The sequence below is a fragment of the Carcharhinus amblyrhynchos genome, unplaced genomic scaffold (genome assembly GCF_965287045.1).
Source record: "Carcharhinus amblyrhynchos unplaced genomic scaffold, sCarAmb.v2.hapA chromosome_144, whole genome shotgun sequence".
Taxonomy (NCBI): Eukaryota; Metazoa; Chordata; class Chondrichthyes; order Carcharhiniformes; family Carcharhinidae; genus Carcharhinus; species Carcharhinus amblyrhynchos.
The window spans coordinates 51,060-69,905 of NW_027649884.1; the positions used below are offsets into that span (position 1 = coordinate 51,060).

Genomic DNA, 18,846 nt, shown 5'->3' on the forward strand with positions numbered 1-18,846 from the left:
AGAGAGAAAAATAACAGGAATCAGGGTAAATCCACAGTGTTTTTAAGAATAAGATCATTAACAATAATAATGTACAGCGCAGGACATTCAAGAAACACAACTTCAGTTCATACAGAAGGCAAAATTATATTAATGCTGTAAATCTGAAATATGAATAAATATGTTGGAAACTCTCATCAGGTCAGGCAATATCTGTGAAGAGAGAAACAGATTTAGTTTCAGTTCAATTAGTTAAAATTAGAACTTGGAAGTAGCAGTGAATTAAATTGTTTGAAGTGACAGGGAGCTGGGGATGGGCGGGTGACAAGGAAAGAACAAAATGGAAGTGCCGGAGTGATTAAATGATAAAAAGGATGATGGTGAATGGGAAGAGCTCAGGATTCCCATGTCCTTACCCTGAGTCACAGGGAGGGACATGGGATGGTCAGTGGCTCAGGAATGGAGTGTGTGGTGGGGTTGAAGATGATGAGAGAGAAACCTTTTTCACACTGCCAGTGGTTCGGGTCTGGAATTACAGCCGGGAAGTGTGGTGGAGGGAGGCTGTATCGAAACAGTCAGAAAGGAATTAGATTATTTGAATAGAAACATTGAGCGAGGATACGAGAAAAAGGCTGGAGAATGACACACATTCCTAATGCTAATTTGGTGAGCTAGTACAGACACGATGGGCCAAATGGCCTCATTGTGAACCGTAACAATTCTGTGAAGATAATGGTTGGAAATGTATCGATATTTCAGCTGGGAGTTGGTGATGTTGCCGTGTGGACAGTGTTAGTAGCCACAGTCCCCAATGAAATATTAATATTTCTCTCCAATAGAGAGAGAGACAATTTGTTACATGGAGCTTCAGGGTGACAGGTCTCCTCCTCCAGTCCTGAGGGAACAGAACCTCCCTCCAAACCGATATAGCCTTGAGAATTTCCAGGGTAGTGTCAGTGAATTGGGTTTAATCTGCCTTCTGCCTTTGTTCATTAACCAGGGCTCCCTCACTGCTCCCTTCAGAGCCTTTAAAAGTGCTGCTGGCTGCCTTTAAATCTGGTGCCAGCTTTGCCTGAATGGGATCTTCCCCTGCAGACAGTGGTTAAACTCTGGAACGACCAGAGCCCCGGAATAGATCACCAAACTTAAAAGAATGGGTCAAAGTACAGTAGGTGCAGTAGATGTTCATCTGTGATGGAAGAGTGTGAGAGTGTGTAAGAGGTCTGAACTGAACATATACGGACAAGGAGGCATTTGTCTTTACAGACCCAGCCTTAGACCGGTAAGAGGAGTAACCCCCCCCCACGTGAAGATCAGGATGTTGAAATGGGTGTGGAGAAAGATGCCTGGGGTGTGATGTTCAGATGTGAGTAAGAACGAACCTGAGTGGACAGTGTTCGTAGCCACAGTCCTCAATGAAATATCTGTATTTCTCTCCAATAGAGAGAGACAATTTGTCACATGGAGCTTCAGGGATAAAACTTAGTAAACGTGGGGCACTGGAAGGAGATGGGACTCCATGAACCCCACAGCCGGTACGAGGACCAAACCCTCAACATTAGCATCATTCCACATCACACTCCAGACACCAAACCAACTGAACTAACCAACTCCACACAGAACCAGAACGGACACATTAATATCTGACAGGTTAGGGGAATCCGTCCACTCAGGCAACACAGGCAGAATCACAGAATTGTTACAGAGCAGAAGGAGGCCATTCGGCCCATTGTGTCTGCACTGACTCTCCGAATGAGCAACTCACTAAGTGTCATTCCCCCACCTTCCCCCAAAACCCTGTGTATTCCAGAGCTTAACCACTGGCTGCAGGGGAAGATCCCATTCAGGTAAAGCTGGCACCAGATTTAAAGGCAGCCAGCAGCACTTTTAAAGGCTCTGAAGGGAGCAGTGAGGGAGCCCTGGTTAATGAACAAAGGGCTGAAATGGCAGAAGGCAGATTAAACCCAATTCACTGACACTACCCTGGAAATTCTCAAGGCTATATCGGTTTGTAGGGAGGTTCTGTTCCCTCAGGACTGGAGGAGGAGACCTGTCACATCAACCCAAGCAAGTCTGGATAGAAACTGCCGAGGGCCAGAGCAGGCAGCACGTGGCTGCAGTGAGGCAAAAGGATCAATAACCTGATATGTTCTGACAAGGTGAGCGTTAAACTTACAGGCTGATATGTGAATAAGGATGGAAGAGAAATTGTGGAAAGAACATCTCCACCCAGACACTGGCAATGTCCAAACAGCAGCATCAATCTTCAGGAACATGTCAGCCTCTCTGTGAAGGGTTCCGGTCAGTCAGAGATGACTGCTGTACTGCCCACACTGAGTGACCATCCTGGTGGGCCCATGATGGGCAGTCTGACAGCACCATAGGCTTGTGTGTGTCTTTGATGGGTGAGTAACAATGGAAATTTATGTGCTTGTAGAAGAGGGCACAGAGAGTCAGAGAAGGAGCCAAGAGTGAGAGTGTCTGGATTGTGTTATCCTTATGCCAATGGAAGATGAAGTGCTGGAGCTGGGAGACCTGGAGACTGGGTGGGCAATCACTGATGGTGAGATGGGTTGTGGATCCAGAGAGAGTGAGTGAGTGAGTGATGGGCACAGGAGAGACTCTGCTCCTGAGTCCAAAACCTGGTGCTTGTGTGTTCACCATTGGTCAGATGGAGCTCTGGGTTAGGGACAGTCTCCAGGACATGTTGGGATGTGCATTACCCTCTAACATTCTTCACTCTCTCACAAATCAACAGCTGTGGTGAGAGGGAGACGGGTGTGCACCTCTGAAGATGAGGAGGGATTGTTAGAGGATGGATTGTCACATTATTCCCCATAACATCCACCAGAGCAGATACTGTCTCACACGAGGTGCAAAGGGGTTACAATCTGGCAGCACAGGACAGCACACACAAACCCGAGCAGCTGATGGAGGCAGCAATAGCTGAGTTCACTCACACTCTTGAGGGGAGAGGGCAGAGCCAGCTTGTGGAAGGTGAAATGTGACTGGAGTCTTTAACAATGCAGCAGATACTGGAGTTGCAGTGTAAGGTATTTTAACATCCGGTGGAGTTTCCAAAGGCTGTGTGTATCCATACACAAAGGATGGAGGAGTCAATCCAGACCAGCAGTGTTACCATGTCTCAGGTATGAGCACAAATAACATCCTCCACAGAGAGATTGGTGACCTTCATGGAGAGTCACATCCAGCATATCACCCACAGCAAATACACATGAGCTGCATGTTCTCACCACCTCCAGGAGCTCTGTGGGACACAGGCTGTGGGAGGGATGGGAAAATGATCCTGGAGTCACTGTCAGGACTTCCCAGCTGAACAGGGAGGATCCAGTTTGCCCTGAATGGATAGAGGAGCGGCTGCCTGCAGCATTTGGGAGCCCCTCTCAGGATGCCCCTGGTGTGGGCAGTGGGTCCTCTTCTGCTCCGACTGTAACAGAAACACCTCATGAAGCTGTGATCACGGAGACAACTCCAGTATCTGTACAGAGGATTCACAGTCGGCTGGATCCTTCCAGGACTCAGGAAATCTGAGGACAAAGGCCACGGTCATTGAAATTCCCAGAGGAGAGAGATAAAGATCCTGCCTGTAGCTCAGTGGAAAGTGCAGGGATGGGGGTGGTTGTCATGGTGGGGTTGCTTCCTTGGGTTTCACAGGGTTACACTTTGTTGTTACCGGTCACTTTGTTATGTTTGTATTTTCAGTAAATTCAGAGATGGAACACCACTAAATAAATCCTTCACCATATTACTGGGTCTTTAACAGTTCACTGGGAATGTGAGATGGGAAATACAGCACTGAATGAGCTCAATACAATTCCAGTGTCTTTGTTTCACGTAGTGACGGCTCCAGGGAAATTATAAAACATTCACAGAAACAGTAACAGTGCTGGAGATGGTGGAAGATTTATTACACTGAATGGCTGTGTGAGTTAAGGTCCATGGAGAACATGTCTGTATTACTGAATCTCCATCCTCCCTGACACAAATCCCATGTCCCTGGCCTGTGGTCCATGGGGTTCCTCATCATGAAGCATCTGGTCAACATTGTATTGCATCACACTTTGTTCAAAGCTTCTCCACTCTAACTCCAGGTTGTATCGAACACAGCACAACACCAGGACATTGAGACCCTCGCTGGGTATATTGAATAGTTCCACCAGATCTATCTTTAGAAACCCTCCGACCTGCTCAATGGTCACTCTAGTTGCACTGTCCCAGCTGTTGTGTTTCTCCTCTGTAACTGAGTTTGGGTTACACACAGGCACAATTACTCAATCCTTCAGTGGGTAGAGCTGGTCTTCATTTTTTCATGGAATGATGGTGTTACAGAGAATGCCAACACTTGTAGCCCATTGCCAATTGCCCTTGAGAAGGGGGTGGTGAGCCATCTTCCTAAATTCTGCAGCCACCTGGTACAATGCCATTCGGAAAGGACATCCAGGATTATGATCCCACAGCAGTGATGGTAATGCAATACTTTCCAAGTCAGCATGGTGTGTGGCTTGGAAAGGAATCTGAAGCTGGTTGATGTTCCATTCTTCTGACATCTTTGACCATCTCGGTGATAATTAGTACACATTTAGAACATGCTGTCTCAGGAAATGTGGTGAGTTGCTACAATCCACCTTGTATGTGGTACACACTGCTGGCACTGTGTGTCAGTGATGGAGAGAGTCAGTGTTTAATTTGGTGGATGGCCTGTTGATCCATTCAGCTCCTCTGACACGGATGAGCATCTTGAATATTTCTGAAGCTGCACTCATTCTAGTAAGACAAGCGGATTCCATCACACTGCTGACTTGTACCTTGTTGATGGAGAACAAGCATTTGGGAGACAGGAGGTGAGTTCCTCATCTCTGAATTCCCAGGCTGTGATCTACCCTTGGAGCCACAGTGTTTACAGTTCAGTGTCTGTTCAATGGTCCCAGTGCGGCCCCACCACTCAGGATGTTGACGGTCGAGGATTCAGTGATGGTGCTGTCATTCAATGTAAAGGGAATGTGGTTAGATTGCCTTCTGTTTGAGATGGTCCTCTCCTGGCACACAACATACTGAAGCCAGACTTGCTATTTATCAGATTAATCCTGAATGTTCTTCAGCCCCCGAGCTCCAATGAAAAGTCATCCAGACTCGAAGGGTTCACTGTTCTCTCTCCACAGAAGCTGTCAGGATGCTGGGATTTTCCAGCATTTTCTGTTTTGTTCAGGTCTTGCTGTTTATGGACATGGACTGGTTCAGTATCTGAGGAATTGTGAACAGTACTGAGCACTGTACAATCATTAGTGAGCATCCTCACTCTGACCTTATAATGGAAGGAAGGTCATTGATAAAGCAATTGAAGGTGGTTGGGCTTCGGACATCACCCTGAGGAACTCCTGCAGTGATGATCATGAGGCATTGGAAGGATGACACATTTTCTGTTGATCAAGAGCAGACTGATGGAGTAGTAATTCACCAGATTGGATTTGTCCTGCTTTTTTCCCCATTGTCCGGTAGATCCAGTGTTGTAACTGTACTGGAACAGCTTGGCTCGGGGAATGGTTAGTTATGGAGCACAATTCTTCAGTACCATTGCTGGGGTACTGCCAGGCTGACAGATTTTACAGTACACAGTGCCTTCAGTCATTTCTTTACCTCACATACAGTGAATCAAACTGATATCTGTAATGCTGGGACCTCAGGAGGAGGCTGAGATTAATCATTCTACTCAGCACTTCTGGCTGAAGGTGGCTGCTAATGTTTCAGCCTCGTTGTTTGTACTGATGGTCTGGGTTCCCTCATCAGTAACGATGGGATTCTTGTGGATTGTTTCTGGAATCATAGAATTCCCAGAGTGCAGAAGGAGGCCATTGGGCCCATTGAGTCTGCACCAATTTTTAAAAAGTATCTTATCCAGGCCCTGTCTCTGAAACTCCACATATATGGCCCACTGATCCCCCTAACCTACACATCCTCAGAGTGCTAGGGACAACTTAGCACAGCCAATCAACCGAACCTGCACATCTTTGGACTGTGGGAGGAAACCAGAGCACCCGGAGGAAACCCACACAGACACGGGGAGAATGTGCCAACTCCACACAGACAGTCACCCAAAGTCGGAATTGAACCCTGGACCCTGGCGCTGTGAGGCAGCAGTGCTGACCACTGTGCCACCGTGTCACCTAATGTTAGCAGCATGTCCAACATTTGTTCCATGTCTAATACTATTTATGAGTGGATATGGCAGGACTGCAGATCTCTGATCTGATCCAGGGCTCGGTCTATCATATGCTGCTTCCTCTCTCTGGGCTGCAAGTGGCCGTGTGCTGGAGCTTCACCAGGTTCACATCTCATTTTTAGATACACCCCAGTCTAATTTGTTAATATCTGTAAAGACAATTAGCCACAGTAACACTGTACTGATTGCTGGGAAAAGCCACTGTAAGCTTCCTCTAACTGAAAGAGTACAGTTCACCCACTCCTGTCTGTCTCACAGATAACTTCATATCCATGCTGCCATTGTCTGTTTTATTTCATGGTCTTTAATTTTACTGCCAAGCTGGTTATGTGTCTATTAACAGTGGACAGTGTTTCTAACACGAATATTGATAGCTATGGGACTTGTAGTATCATTATTTGTGTTATTAAAAACACTGCCCATTATTAATAGGGATATAATTCTGACTATTCTGTACTGAGATTATTACCATTGACAGCTGAGCTGAGTCTTCAGCTCATTAATTCACCAGTACCTAAGATACAGGAACAGAATTAGGCCATTCAGCCCATCGGGCCTGCTCCGCCATTCGATCATGGCTGATATGTTCCTCATCCCCATTTTCCTGCCATCTCCCCATAACCCTTCAACCCATTACCAATTAAAAATCTGTCTAAATCCTTTGTAAGTTTACCCACCGCACTTTGGGGTAGTGAATTCCACAGATTCAGAACCCTTTCGGAGAAGTAGTTTCTCCTCAACTCTGTTTGAAATTTGCTGCCCCTTATCCTAAGATGAGGATTTCTCATCCTAGAATGTCCCACCAGTGGAAGCTACTTTATCCATACCTTTTATCAGCTTCTATATTTCAATCTGATCTCCCCTCATTCTTCTAAATCCCACAGAGTCTGAGCCTAAACTGTTCGATCTCTCTTCATACGACAAACCCCTCACCTCTGGAATCAATCTAATGAACCTCCTCTGAACTGTCTCCAATTCCACTACATCTTTCCTCAAATAAGGGAACCAAAACTGTGCACAATACTCCAGGTGGGGCCTCACCTTGTATCGCTGCAACAATACCTTCTTACTTTAATATTTTATTCCTTTCATTCACATTCACTTCCTTTATTATCTGCTGTAGCTACATGCTAGTTTACTGGGACTCATGAACGAGGACATCCACATTCCTCTGCACTGCAGCACCCTGAACTCTCTCCCCATTTGGATAATAAGTCACTCTGCCATTTCTCCAACCGAAATGCACGACCTCACACTTATCCACCTTAAAGTCCATCTGCCTGATTTTGGCCCACTCTCCTCACCTATCCATATCCATTCTTATTTCCTCATTGCAACTTACTGTCCCGCCTCCTGGGGTATAAGAATGATGAAACAAATCGCTATCACTGGTTTGTCTACTGGTGAAAACCACCTGTCCACCTCTCAAAGTATGTTTTTGTTCAATTGTTCATGGATAGGGGTGTCACTGGCAAGACCAGCGCATGTTACCGACTGCTACAGGCCCCTCGGGGATGTGAGGGTAATTAGTGATGGGCAATGAATGCCGGTCTAACCAGCAATGTCCACACCCTGCACCCACATTTGCTGCAGATTGGCTCAAAAACCCATCAGCAGCAAACATGGGAAAGAAACGGCCTGTGATTGGAGCAGCTCCATACAGATTCCTCCATTCAAACTGAACTGTGTGACTGAGATTCTGGAAACTCGCTCCGGGGGCCGCATTGAGGGGCTTCGAGGGTCACATTCACCCCTTGGTCCACACGTTGGACAACCCTGGGCTAGAGCATGTGTTTGATGAGTGAGGGACAATTTGTGTGTTTGGAAAGAGAGCAAACACCATCCGGGAATGAGTGAAGAAGAGTGGAGACATCCAGATCTTACCATCCTTACACCAATGGAAGATGAAGTCCTGGATCAGGAAGGCCTGGGGACAGAGTGGGTCATTACTGCTGGTGAGATGGGTTGAGTGGGAGGCCTAATGAATGGGTACAGGAGAGTGTCTGGTGAGGATAAAACATAGAGCTTGTGTATCCATCACTGGTCACAGAGAGCAGTCTGAAGGACGTATTGGGATAAGAACAAAATAACTAGGAGCAGCAGAAGGCCATTCAGCCCCTCGAGCTCCATCAAGGCTGATCGAATTGTAGTCACAATTATTTTCCCGCTCACTCCTCTGTAACCCTTGATTCACTTCTCAATCCAAAATCATTCTTAACTCAGCCTTGAATATATTCAATGACTCTGCCTCCACTAGTCTCCAGGGAACAGAATTCCACTGACCAGTGACCATCTAAAAAATAAATTCTCCTCCTCTCAGTCTTAAGGGACTGATAATTACATTTGAAAATCTGTCCCCTTGTTCTGGACAAAAAGAAACAGCCTCTCAGCAACTACCCTGTTTCATCTCCTCAATACAATCACCTTTTAATCTTCTGAACTTTCACACATTTTGCTCCAATCTGCTGAAATTTTCCTGATAAAATAAACCTCTCCATCCCAGGAATCAGCCGAGTGAACTTTCTCTGAACTGGTTCAAATACAATTCTATCCTTTAGGTAAATAGCTCAACACTATACACATTACTCCAATTGTGTTCTAATGAAGGACGTGTAAAGCTGCAGCAAAACCTTCTTACTCTTACCTTCCATTCCTATTGCAATAAGAATGTTAAGAAACAGGAGCAGGAATCATCCATTCTGTCCTTCAAATCCACTCCATCATTCAATGTGACCATGGCTGATCCTCTGCTTCAACACCATTTCCAACATTATCCCTGCATTCCTTGATTCACCAGCATTCTAATGGGAATCAAATACCCCTCATCTCAGCCTAAATAACTGCCCCTTATTCTCAGATTGTGTCCCAGGTTTCAGACCCTCCAGCAAGAGGAAACATCCTTTCTGCATCTGGCCTATTGAACTCCGTAAAATAGTGTAGGTTTGAATACGTTCAGCTGTCATTCTTCTAAAGGCCTGAGAATAAAGTGTTTTTGTTCCTCAGAGGACAACCCATCTGTCCCTGGACCTATTTTAGTGAACCTTCTTTACATGCCAAGTACATCTTTGCTTCAGTCAGGAGACCAAAACTGTCCACAATTCTCCAGGTTGGTCTCAGCAAGGCTGCAGATAATTACAGGAAGACATCTTTTTCCTCAACTCAAATCCTCTTAGAATAATGTCTAACATACCATTTGTTATTTTAATTGCTCTCATCTTCACTTACAGTTCCTCATGGACAAGGACATCAAAATATATTTGGAGATGTCTTAATGTCTGTTTTTCCTACACAATTCGATAACCTCACATATTTCCAACTTGTCATCCAGCTGGCAAACATCTGTCCACTCCCTGAGCCTCTCCACATCCCCTTCAAACATCACTGCATCCTCCTCACAATTCAGATTTCCACATGGTTTTCTATTATTCGCAAATTTGGAAATATTACATTTGATCCCTACATCCATATCATTGATATAGGCTCTGGATAGCTGCTGTACTCCACTAGTTCGAGGTTGTCAATCCAAAAACAGGTAATTCTCTCACAGCACCAGGATAAAGTCCATCAGGTTTATTTGGAAGCAAACGCCACTAACTTGCTACCAAATAAACCTGCTGGACTTTAACCTGCTGTTGTGACACTTCTTACTGTGTTTGTCCCAGTCCAACGCCGGCATCTCCACATCATAACCCAAAAATAACCTACATATTCCAACTCCTTGTTTCTGTCCACTAACCAGTTCCCAATCCATGCTGGTATATTGCTCCCAATCCCATATGCTCCAATTTTCTTTAATAACCTCTAGTGAGTGAATCATCCAACTACAGAATCCCTCGTGTAGGAGGTCGTCATTCCACCTATCAAGACACTCTGACGGAGTATCTTACCAAGGTCCGCTCCCCATAACCTCACAAATTTACAAGGGCTAATCCAACTAATCTACACATCTTGGGAAACTAAAGACAATTTTATCATGGTGAATCCATCTACCATGCATATCTTTGGAGTGTGGGAGGAAACCGGAGCACCCAGAGGAAACACACACTGACATGGGGAGAATGTAGAAACTCCACACAGTCACCCAAGGCTAGAATTGAACCCGGGCCCGTGGCTGTGATACAATAATGTTAACCACTGTGTCACCGTGCCAGCCTTTCATAAATCCATGTTGGTCCTGTCAAATCCTGCCATTAATTACGAAGTGTTCTGTTCTCACTTCCTTTATTATAAATTATTGTAGGATCTTCCATACTCTCACTGTCAGACTAATAGACCTGCAGCTGCCCGGTTTCCTGTAACTCCGCATATGTTGCTAATCCTCCTAACCTACACATCTTGGACACTAATGGGCAATTTAACATGGCCAATCCACCCAACCTGCACATTTTTTGGACTGTGGGAGGGAACAGGAGCAGCCGGAGGAAACCCACACAGACACGGGGAGAATGTGCAAACTCCACAGACAGTCGTCCAAGACTGGAATGAATCCGGGTCCCTGACGCTGTGAGGCAGCAGTGCCAAACCCGGTGCCATATCTTTGCTTAATCTAATACAATCCTTGAATTAGTAATGGCTGGAACACTTCTGCTGCTGTTTCTCAAATGAAAGGAATCTATTTTTGTTGGAAACGCCACACATTTCCACATCACCATGTCTAAAACAGCTTGTTTTGTGATTGACACTGGAACGTACTTCTCCAGGAAATTACTTGAATACATTCTGTGAACTAATCTTCTATTCAACTTTTTACAATCTGAGCGGTTTATACAGTAAATGGAAGAACCCATAGGAGCATTGACCTACAGAGGGATCTGTGTGTACAAGTCTACAGATCCCTAAAATGGTAACACAGGTGGATGAGGTGGTGAAGAAGGCAGACAGCATTGACTGGGGCATCGAGTATAAAAGTTAGCAAGTTATGTTACAGCTGGATGAAACTTTAGTTGGCCACATGTGAATATTGCTTGCTGTTCTGTTCACCTCACTACCAGAAGGATGGGGATGCTTCGGAGAGGGTGTAAAGAAGGTTTACCAGATCGTTGCCTGGCCATGGAGGGTTGTTATGAGGAGAGATTGTATAAACACGGATTGTTTTCAGAACAAAAAGGGAGGCTGAGGGGTGACCTGATGGAGGTGAACACAATTATGAGAGGCATCGACATGGTGGATCGTCAGAGACTTTTCCCCAGGGTGGGATGGTCAACTACAAGAGGGCACAGGATGATGGTGAGAGGGGCAAAGTTTAGGGGAGACGTGTGGGGAAGGTTTTCACAGAGGGTGGGGTGTGGAATGTACTGCCAATGGAGGTGGTGGAAGCAGACATGTTACCAATGTTCAACACACATCTTTATAGACACAGGAACAGGAGACAGAGGAATAGAAACCACGAATGGACAGTAAGTACTGGGTCTGAATAAGGATTAGGAGTTAGGCTTGGTGGGCCGAAGGGCCTGTTACTGTGTTCTGTGGCTCTTTGTTCTTCTTCATGGATGAAGATTAAAATCACCCGTGATTATTGCAGTTTGTTTTTACAAGACCCCATTATTATTTCCTGTGGACTGTGTCAGAGATTCTCAATATTGTTAGGGGTCTATAAATGATTCCCACAAGTGACCTTTTAACTTTGTTAATTCTTATCTCTCCCCAAACTGATTCTGCACCTTGATCATTGGAACTAAGTTCACCTCTCGCTGCTGTACTGTCATCTGTTACTAACAGCGAGACTCCACCACCACGTCCTGTCCTCCATTTACTGTCATCTATTCACTCTCCCACCTTTCACAAATCAATGGATGCTGTGTCCGGAGAGAGCTGTACACATCTGAGGAGGAGGAGAGAACCTCAGAGGGTGAACCATAACATTATTCCCCCACACCCTCAACATAAGGATCTGTGGGACTGACATCCCATTGCTCAGGGATCAGAGAGAGAAGCAACAGGAGTCAGAGGAAAAACAATTTTCCTTATTCATAACTGACACCAATAGTAATGGGCAGTGTTTTTATACAAATACCAGTGGTGAAATTATATTGTTGAATATTCAGTTATTATAAACACAATCTCACACAGTCTGCTACTTACTCCAGTGTCTGTATTTTACAGTCCGGATTCCTCAGAGCCACAGACAGCCGTTTCACTCCTGAATCTCCCAGTTTATTGTTACCCAGATTCAGATCTATCAGTGAGCGGTTTGTACTGAGAGCAGAGGCCAGGTCCTCGGCACAAGAATCGGTGAGAGCATTATCCCAGAGACTGGAGATCAGAGAGAGAAAAATAACAGGAATCAGGGTAAATCCACAGTGTTTTTAAGAATAAGATCATTAACAATAATAATGTACAGCTCGGGGCATTCAAGAAACACAACTTCAGTTCATACAGAAGGTAAAATTATATTAATGCTGTAAATCTGAAATATGAATAAATATGTTGGAAACTCTCATCAGGTCAGGCAATATCTGTGAAGAGAGAAACAGATTTAGTTTCAGTTTAATTAGTTACAATTAGAACTTGGAAGTAGCAGTGAATTAAATTGTTTGAAGTGACAGGGAGCTGGGGATGGGCGGGTGACAAGGAAAGATCAAAATGGAAGTGTCGGAGTGATTGAATGATAAAAAGGATGATGGTGAAAGGGAAGAGCTCAGGATTCCCATGTCCTTACCCTGAGTCACAGGGAGGGACATGGGATGGTCAGTGGCTCAGGAATGGAGTGTGTGGTGGGGTTGAAGATGATGAGAGAGAAACCTTTTTCACACTGCCAGTGGTTCGGGTCTGGAATTACAGCTGGGAAGTGTGGTGGAGGGAGGCTGATTCGAGGCATCACAGAGGGCAGTCGATGAACATTCGAATGAAACAATGTGTAAAGATACGAGGAGAAGGCAGGAGAATGAGACAAATTCCTAATACTAGTTTGGTGAGCCGGGGCAGACACATTTCACCTTGTGGAGCTCGGCAATAATTCTGTGAAGATAATGTTTGGAAATGTTTTGATATTTTAACTGGAAGCTGGTGATGTTGCAGTGTTAACAGGGTTAGATAATTTAACCAGTGTCCACTAAGGGCCATTGGTATCTCTCTCAGGTAGAATCACAGAATTGTTACAGAGCAGAAGGAGACCATTCGGCCCACACTGTCTGTACTGACTCTCTGAATCAGCAATTTACTCAGTGTCATTCCCCCAAATTCTCCCCGTATCCCTGCACATTCTTCCTTTTCAGATAATAATCCAATTCCCTTCGGAAATTTTCAACTGAACGTGTCTCCACCACACTCTCGGACAGTGAATTCCAGCCGTTAACCACTCGCTGCAGGGGATGTCCCGGTTCAGGCAATGCTGGCACCAGCAGCAATTTCATAGGCAGCAGCTCTGGAGAGAGCAGTGAGGAAGGCCTGGTTACTGAACACAGGGCTGAAATAGGAGGAGGAAGGTTAAACTCAATTCAATGATGTACTTAGCAACACTTGGTCGTGTTCCCCAAGGCTACGTGAGTTTGGAGCAAATTTCTGTTCTCTCAGGACTGGAGAGTATCTGTCACATCAATCCAAGTATAACGGGATGGAGATTGCCGGAGACCTGAGCAGGCGTGGGTTATACGGTTGCAGTGAGGCAAAAGGATGAAGAACCTGCTATGTTCTGACAAGGTGGTGAAGCATCCTATAACATGTAAGCAGAGGGATATGGGGTCAAATGAGAATGAGAGTGAAATGGTAGAAAGGCCATCCCCACACAGACACAGGAAATGCCCAGACAGCAGCATCGACTGTCAGAGACATGTCAGCCTCTCTCTGCAGCGTTCTGGTTAGTCAGATAACTCTTACACTGTGAGATGGTCACAGGCTTTCCCTGTGCAGACACGATGGTCAGTCAGGTTGTTACCAGCACAGACTTGTGTCTTTGATGGGATAATGTGATAGGGTACAAATGAAGCAGTGGCCTGATGAGAAAAATGGTCAAGTATTTAAAATGATAGAGTAAGGACCAACTCAACATGCCAGACCCCTGTAAAACTGACTGACTCGGAACAAAGAAATGACTACAACCAGTGAAGGCCAAATGCTTGGCCTCAGTCGGCCTTTACACAGTTGACTCCAGATACCTTGAGATAACGTACGGGACATTAGATAAGGTCGGCGTTGAGGGAGTCACAGAACCTGTTTATTACAGGAAACAAGGCATGAAGGAGTCACTGAACCAAGGTCGGGGATGAGTGAGTCACAGAATTTGTTTTGTTCAATGTCCCACTGCTTGTATTACTAACATGTACACTGATAAGAAAATGTATAATTATTGAATTGATCCTTGTAGTGGGTGCAGTCTTGGGATAGAACCTGCTGCGGTTGTAAATGCGTCTAGTTTGGGGGCGTTTAAGAGATCTCTGGATAGGTTTATGGACGAAAAGGGATTGGTATAGGCCGAAGGGCCTGTTCTGCGCTGTAATGTTCTATGTTCTATGTTCTCTGTTTCCAAGATTCAGCCATAAACTGCATGCAGTTTTGTGATAATAAAAACTAGTTGATTTTTAGAAAAGCAAACTTTGTTAAGTTTAATTATCACAACTCGGGAAATGAGAAATTCTCCAGTACAACAAGAGTAACAGTGGACCTTCACGTGCCTGTAGAAGGGTGCACGGAAGGACAGGAAATGAGTTAAAAATGCTGACAACGTCCAGATCTTAAGAACATAAGAAATAGGAGCAGGAGTAGGCCATCTAGCCCTTCGAGCCTGCCCCGCCATTCAATAAGATCATGGCTGATCTGTCGTGGTTCAGTTCCACTTTCCCGCCCTCTCCCCATAACCCTTAATACCCCTCTCTTATCAAAAACCCATCAACCCGCGTCTTAAAAATATTTAGCGAGGCAGCCTCCACCACATAGAACATAGAACATTACAGCGCAGAACAGGCCCTTCGGCCCACGATGTTGCGCCGACCAGCTTTTAAAAAAAAACACTAACCCACTAATCTAAACCAATCCCTTTTCGTCCATAAACCTATCCAGAGGTCTCTTAAACGCCCCCAAACTAGGCGCATTTACAACTGCAGCAGGCAGGGCATTCCAATCCCTCACCACCCTCTGGGTAAAGAACCTACCCCTGACATCCGTCCTATAACTACCCCCCCTTAATTTAAAGTCGTGCCCCCTCGTGCTAGATTTCTCCATCCTAGGAAAAAGGCTATCACTGTCCACCCTATCTAAACCTCTAATCATCTTATATGTTTCAATAAGGTCCCCTCTTAGCCGCCTTCTTTCCAGCGAAAACAACCCCAAATCCCTCAGCCTCTCCTCATAGGACCTCCCCTCCATACCAGGCAACATCCTGGTAAACCTCCTCTGCACCCTCTCCAAAGCCTCCACATCCTTCCTGTAATGTGGGGACCAGGACTGCACACAAAACTCCAAGTGCGGCCGCACCAGAGTTGTGTACAGTTGCAACATGACGCTGCGACTCCTAAATTCAATCCCCCTACCAATAAACGCCAAGACACCGTATGCCTTCTTAACAACCTTATCTACTTGATTCCCAACTTTCAGGGATCTATGTACACATACACCTAGATCCCTCTGCTCCTCCACACTATTCAAAGTCCTCCCGTTCAACTTCAACGGGCAGAGAATTCCAGAGATTCACCACCCTTTGAGTGAAGAAGTTCCTCCTCAACTCCGTTCTGAACCATCCCCCCTTTATCTTGAGGCTGTGCCCCCTAGTCCTACTGTCTTTCTTGAGCGGGAAGAGTCTCTCCACCTCTATCCTATCCATCCCATTCATCATCTTATACGTCTCAATGAGATCTCCCCTCATTCTGCTGGAGGTGGGAGAATAGCAGATTGTGTGGGAAATCACTGACTGTGATATCTGTTGTGAAGCTCAGAGTGAGCAGTTGAATGAATGGGTACAGGAGACTCTCTGGCACACAGAGCTCGTTCGCCCATCACTGGTAACATGGAACCAGCTGAAGGATGTGTTGGAATGTACATTTTATTACAAACTATACCCTTAAGAAATATACTGAATATTGAAGGATATTGAATTCGATGACCAGCCATGAACAAAATGAATGGAGGAGCAGGCTCGAAGGGCCGAATGGCCAACTCCTGCTTCTAGTTTCTATTTTAATCATGTTTCTATGCAGGTTATACTGTCGGCACCGTGCTATCTGTAACCGGTTTCCTTTATTGCTACTGAAGCAGTATAATTGACATCATGTTGATTTTAATCTGAACTAATGCAGTGTTCTGTTGTTTCAGTGTTCCCCTGGGATGGCAGAGTAGAGCTTGATTGTGGGTGATTGACAGGTTATGTCATGTGACCGAGGGACAGCTATTTTTCACAGAACATTCTAGTTTTTATTCTGCTTTCAGAAGCTGCTTGAAGTTAAGACAAACAGCAGTGCTGTTTCCCTCTCAGAAGTTGGAGTTTTTGCTGTTGAAGTGTTGCTGTGTTGGAAGCTGTCAGAGACTGGGGTTACCTCTCTGCGATTGGGCTGTTCAGAGGCTAAATCCTTCTCTGAAAACAATTGTCGGTTGGCTGTCTGGAAGTGTTAAAAAGCTGGAAATCGGCAACACGTGAGCATTCTTGTTTTTGTGCTAACTAATGTTGGAGAAGGGTGTATGTCTGTGGGTATTGCTTTATATAGGAACAACAGAGATAGCTAGCTGTTATGAGTTATACTGTGTCATGTTTATGTCTTGCAATTGGTAAAGGTTATGCTAATTCTTGTTGTTATATTCCAATTGCATTCTTAAATAAACTGTGTTTGATAAAAGCTTCCTAGTGGGTCACTTGATTCATACCTGGAGTGAAACACCTCATGCTCATCAATACCAAAATCAAATGTAAAACCAAAGGTCCAGGCTAACTTCACAAAACACCTTGGATTTTCTGGCCTGCGTTTTAACAATTGCCTCCATTCACTCTTTCCCCTTCCTCATAAACCAAGGGTTGTGAGACTGGGTGACCCCTGTCCCCCTGTAAACATGTGAACGGTTCCTCAGAGTCACCGTTACATTATTCCCCTACACCCAGGGCACAAAAATCAATGTGATTGACATTCCATTGCATTGGGATCAGAGAGAGAAATAACAGGGATTAGTGAAGATTCAGGTTCTGGTTCATAACTTCCAATCCCTGGGCCGTTATAGAGGTTTTCAGCACAGAAAGAGGCCCTTCGGCCCACCGTGTCTGTGTCAGCCATCAAGCACCAATCTATTCTAATCCATTACCAGCACATGCTCCATAGCCTTGTACCCTGCGGCATTTCAACTGTTTGTCTGAATGCTTCTTAAATGTTGAGAGTGTTCCTGACTCCACCACCCTTTCAGACAGTGAGATCCAGATTCCCGCTACCCTCTGGGTGAAAAAACATTTCCACAGAACCAGAGAATCCCCACTGTGCAGAAGGGGCCCAATCGCCCCATCCACTCTACACTGACTCTCCGAAGATGCATCTTAACCAGGCCCACACAACTGCTTATCACTGGACATTTACCATGGCAAATCCACCAAAACTACACATCTTAGGACACTAAGGGATAATTTAGCATGGTCGATCCACCTAACCTACACTAGTTTGGGCTGTGGGAGAAACCAGAGTACCTGACAGAAACCCGCACACATGGGGAGATCGTGCAAACTCCACAGGCAGTCACCAGAGGCTGGAATTAAACAAAGGTCCCTGATGTTGTGAGGCAGCAATGCTAACCACTGAGTCATCTTCAATTCTCCTCTGGAACTTCTGTTCAATGTCTTAAATCAATACAACTGGTTATTGACCCTGAGAAAGAAACCTTTCTCCTTCGTTTTATAATTTGATAGAACTCCACATGGTTGTCCCCCAGCCTTCCCTGTCTGAGTAAAACACCAGGAGCATTGACACACAGAGGGATCTGTGTGTACTTGTCCACTGATCCCTGAAAGTGGTAACACAGGTGGATAACTTGGTCAACAAGGAATGCAGCATGCTCGCTTCATTGGCCGGGACATCGAGTATAAAAGTTGGCAAGTTATGTTCCAGCTGTATTAAACTTTAGTTAGGCCCAATATGGGATATTGAGTGCAGTGCTGATCGCCAGATAACCAGAAGGATGTGGATGCTTTGGAGAAGGGGAGAGTGAATAGATGACAGTAAATGGAGGACAGGACATGGTGGTGGAGTCTCGCTGTTAGTAACAGATGATGTAAGTAGAGAGAGAGTTGAACTTAGTTCCAATGATCAAGATGCAGAATCAGTTTGGGTACAGATAAGAATTAACAAAGTTAAAAGATCACTTGTGGGAATCATTTATAGACCCCAAACAATATTCAGAACCAAAGAAGGTTTACAAGGATGTTGCCTGGTCTGGTTAAGGTATGAAGAGAAGTTGAATAAACTCGGATTGTTTTCACTGGAAAGACAGAGGCTGAGGGGTGACCTGATAGAGGCAGATATATGGTTGATAGTTGGAGTCTTTTCCCCAGGGTGGAAAGGTCAACTACAGGACGGGACAGTTTGAAGGCAAGAGGGGGAAAGTTTAGAGGAGATGTGCGGGGAAAGTTTTCACAGAGGATGGTGGGTGCCTCGAATGCACAGCCAGTGAAGTTGACAGAAGCAGGCACGTTCCCAATGTTCAAGGTTTATCTCGATAGAAACATGAAC

The 18,846-nt window shown here is 45.2% G+C and overlaps 1 protein-coding gene across 1 annotated transcript in view; it reads right to left on the reverse strand.

Moving 5' to 3' along the window:
* Window positions 1-18,846, reverse strand: part of LOC145338703 (NACHT, LRR and PYD domains-containing protein 3-like) — a 65,097-nt gene that overhangs the window by 29,706 nt on the left and 16,545 nt on the right. Inside the window, 1 exon segment of the mRNA XM_080183102.1 lies at window positions 12,299-12,469. Within this exon segment, the coding sequence (XP_080039228.1) occupies window positions 12,299-12,469 (171 nt within the window).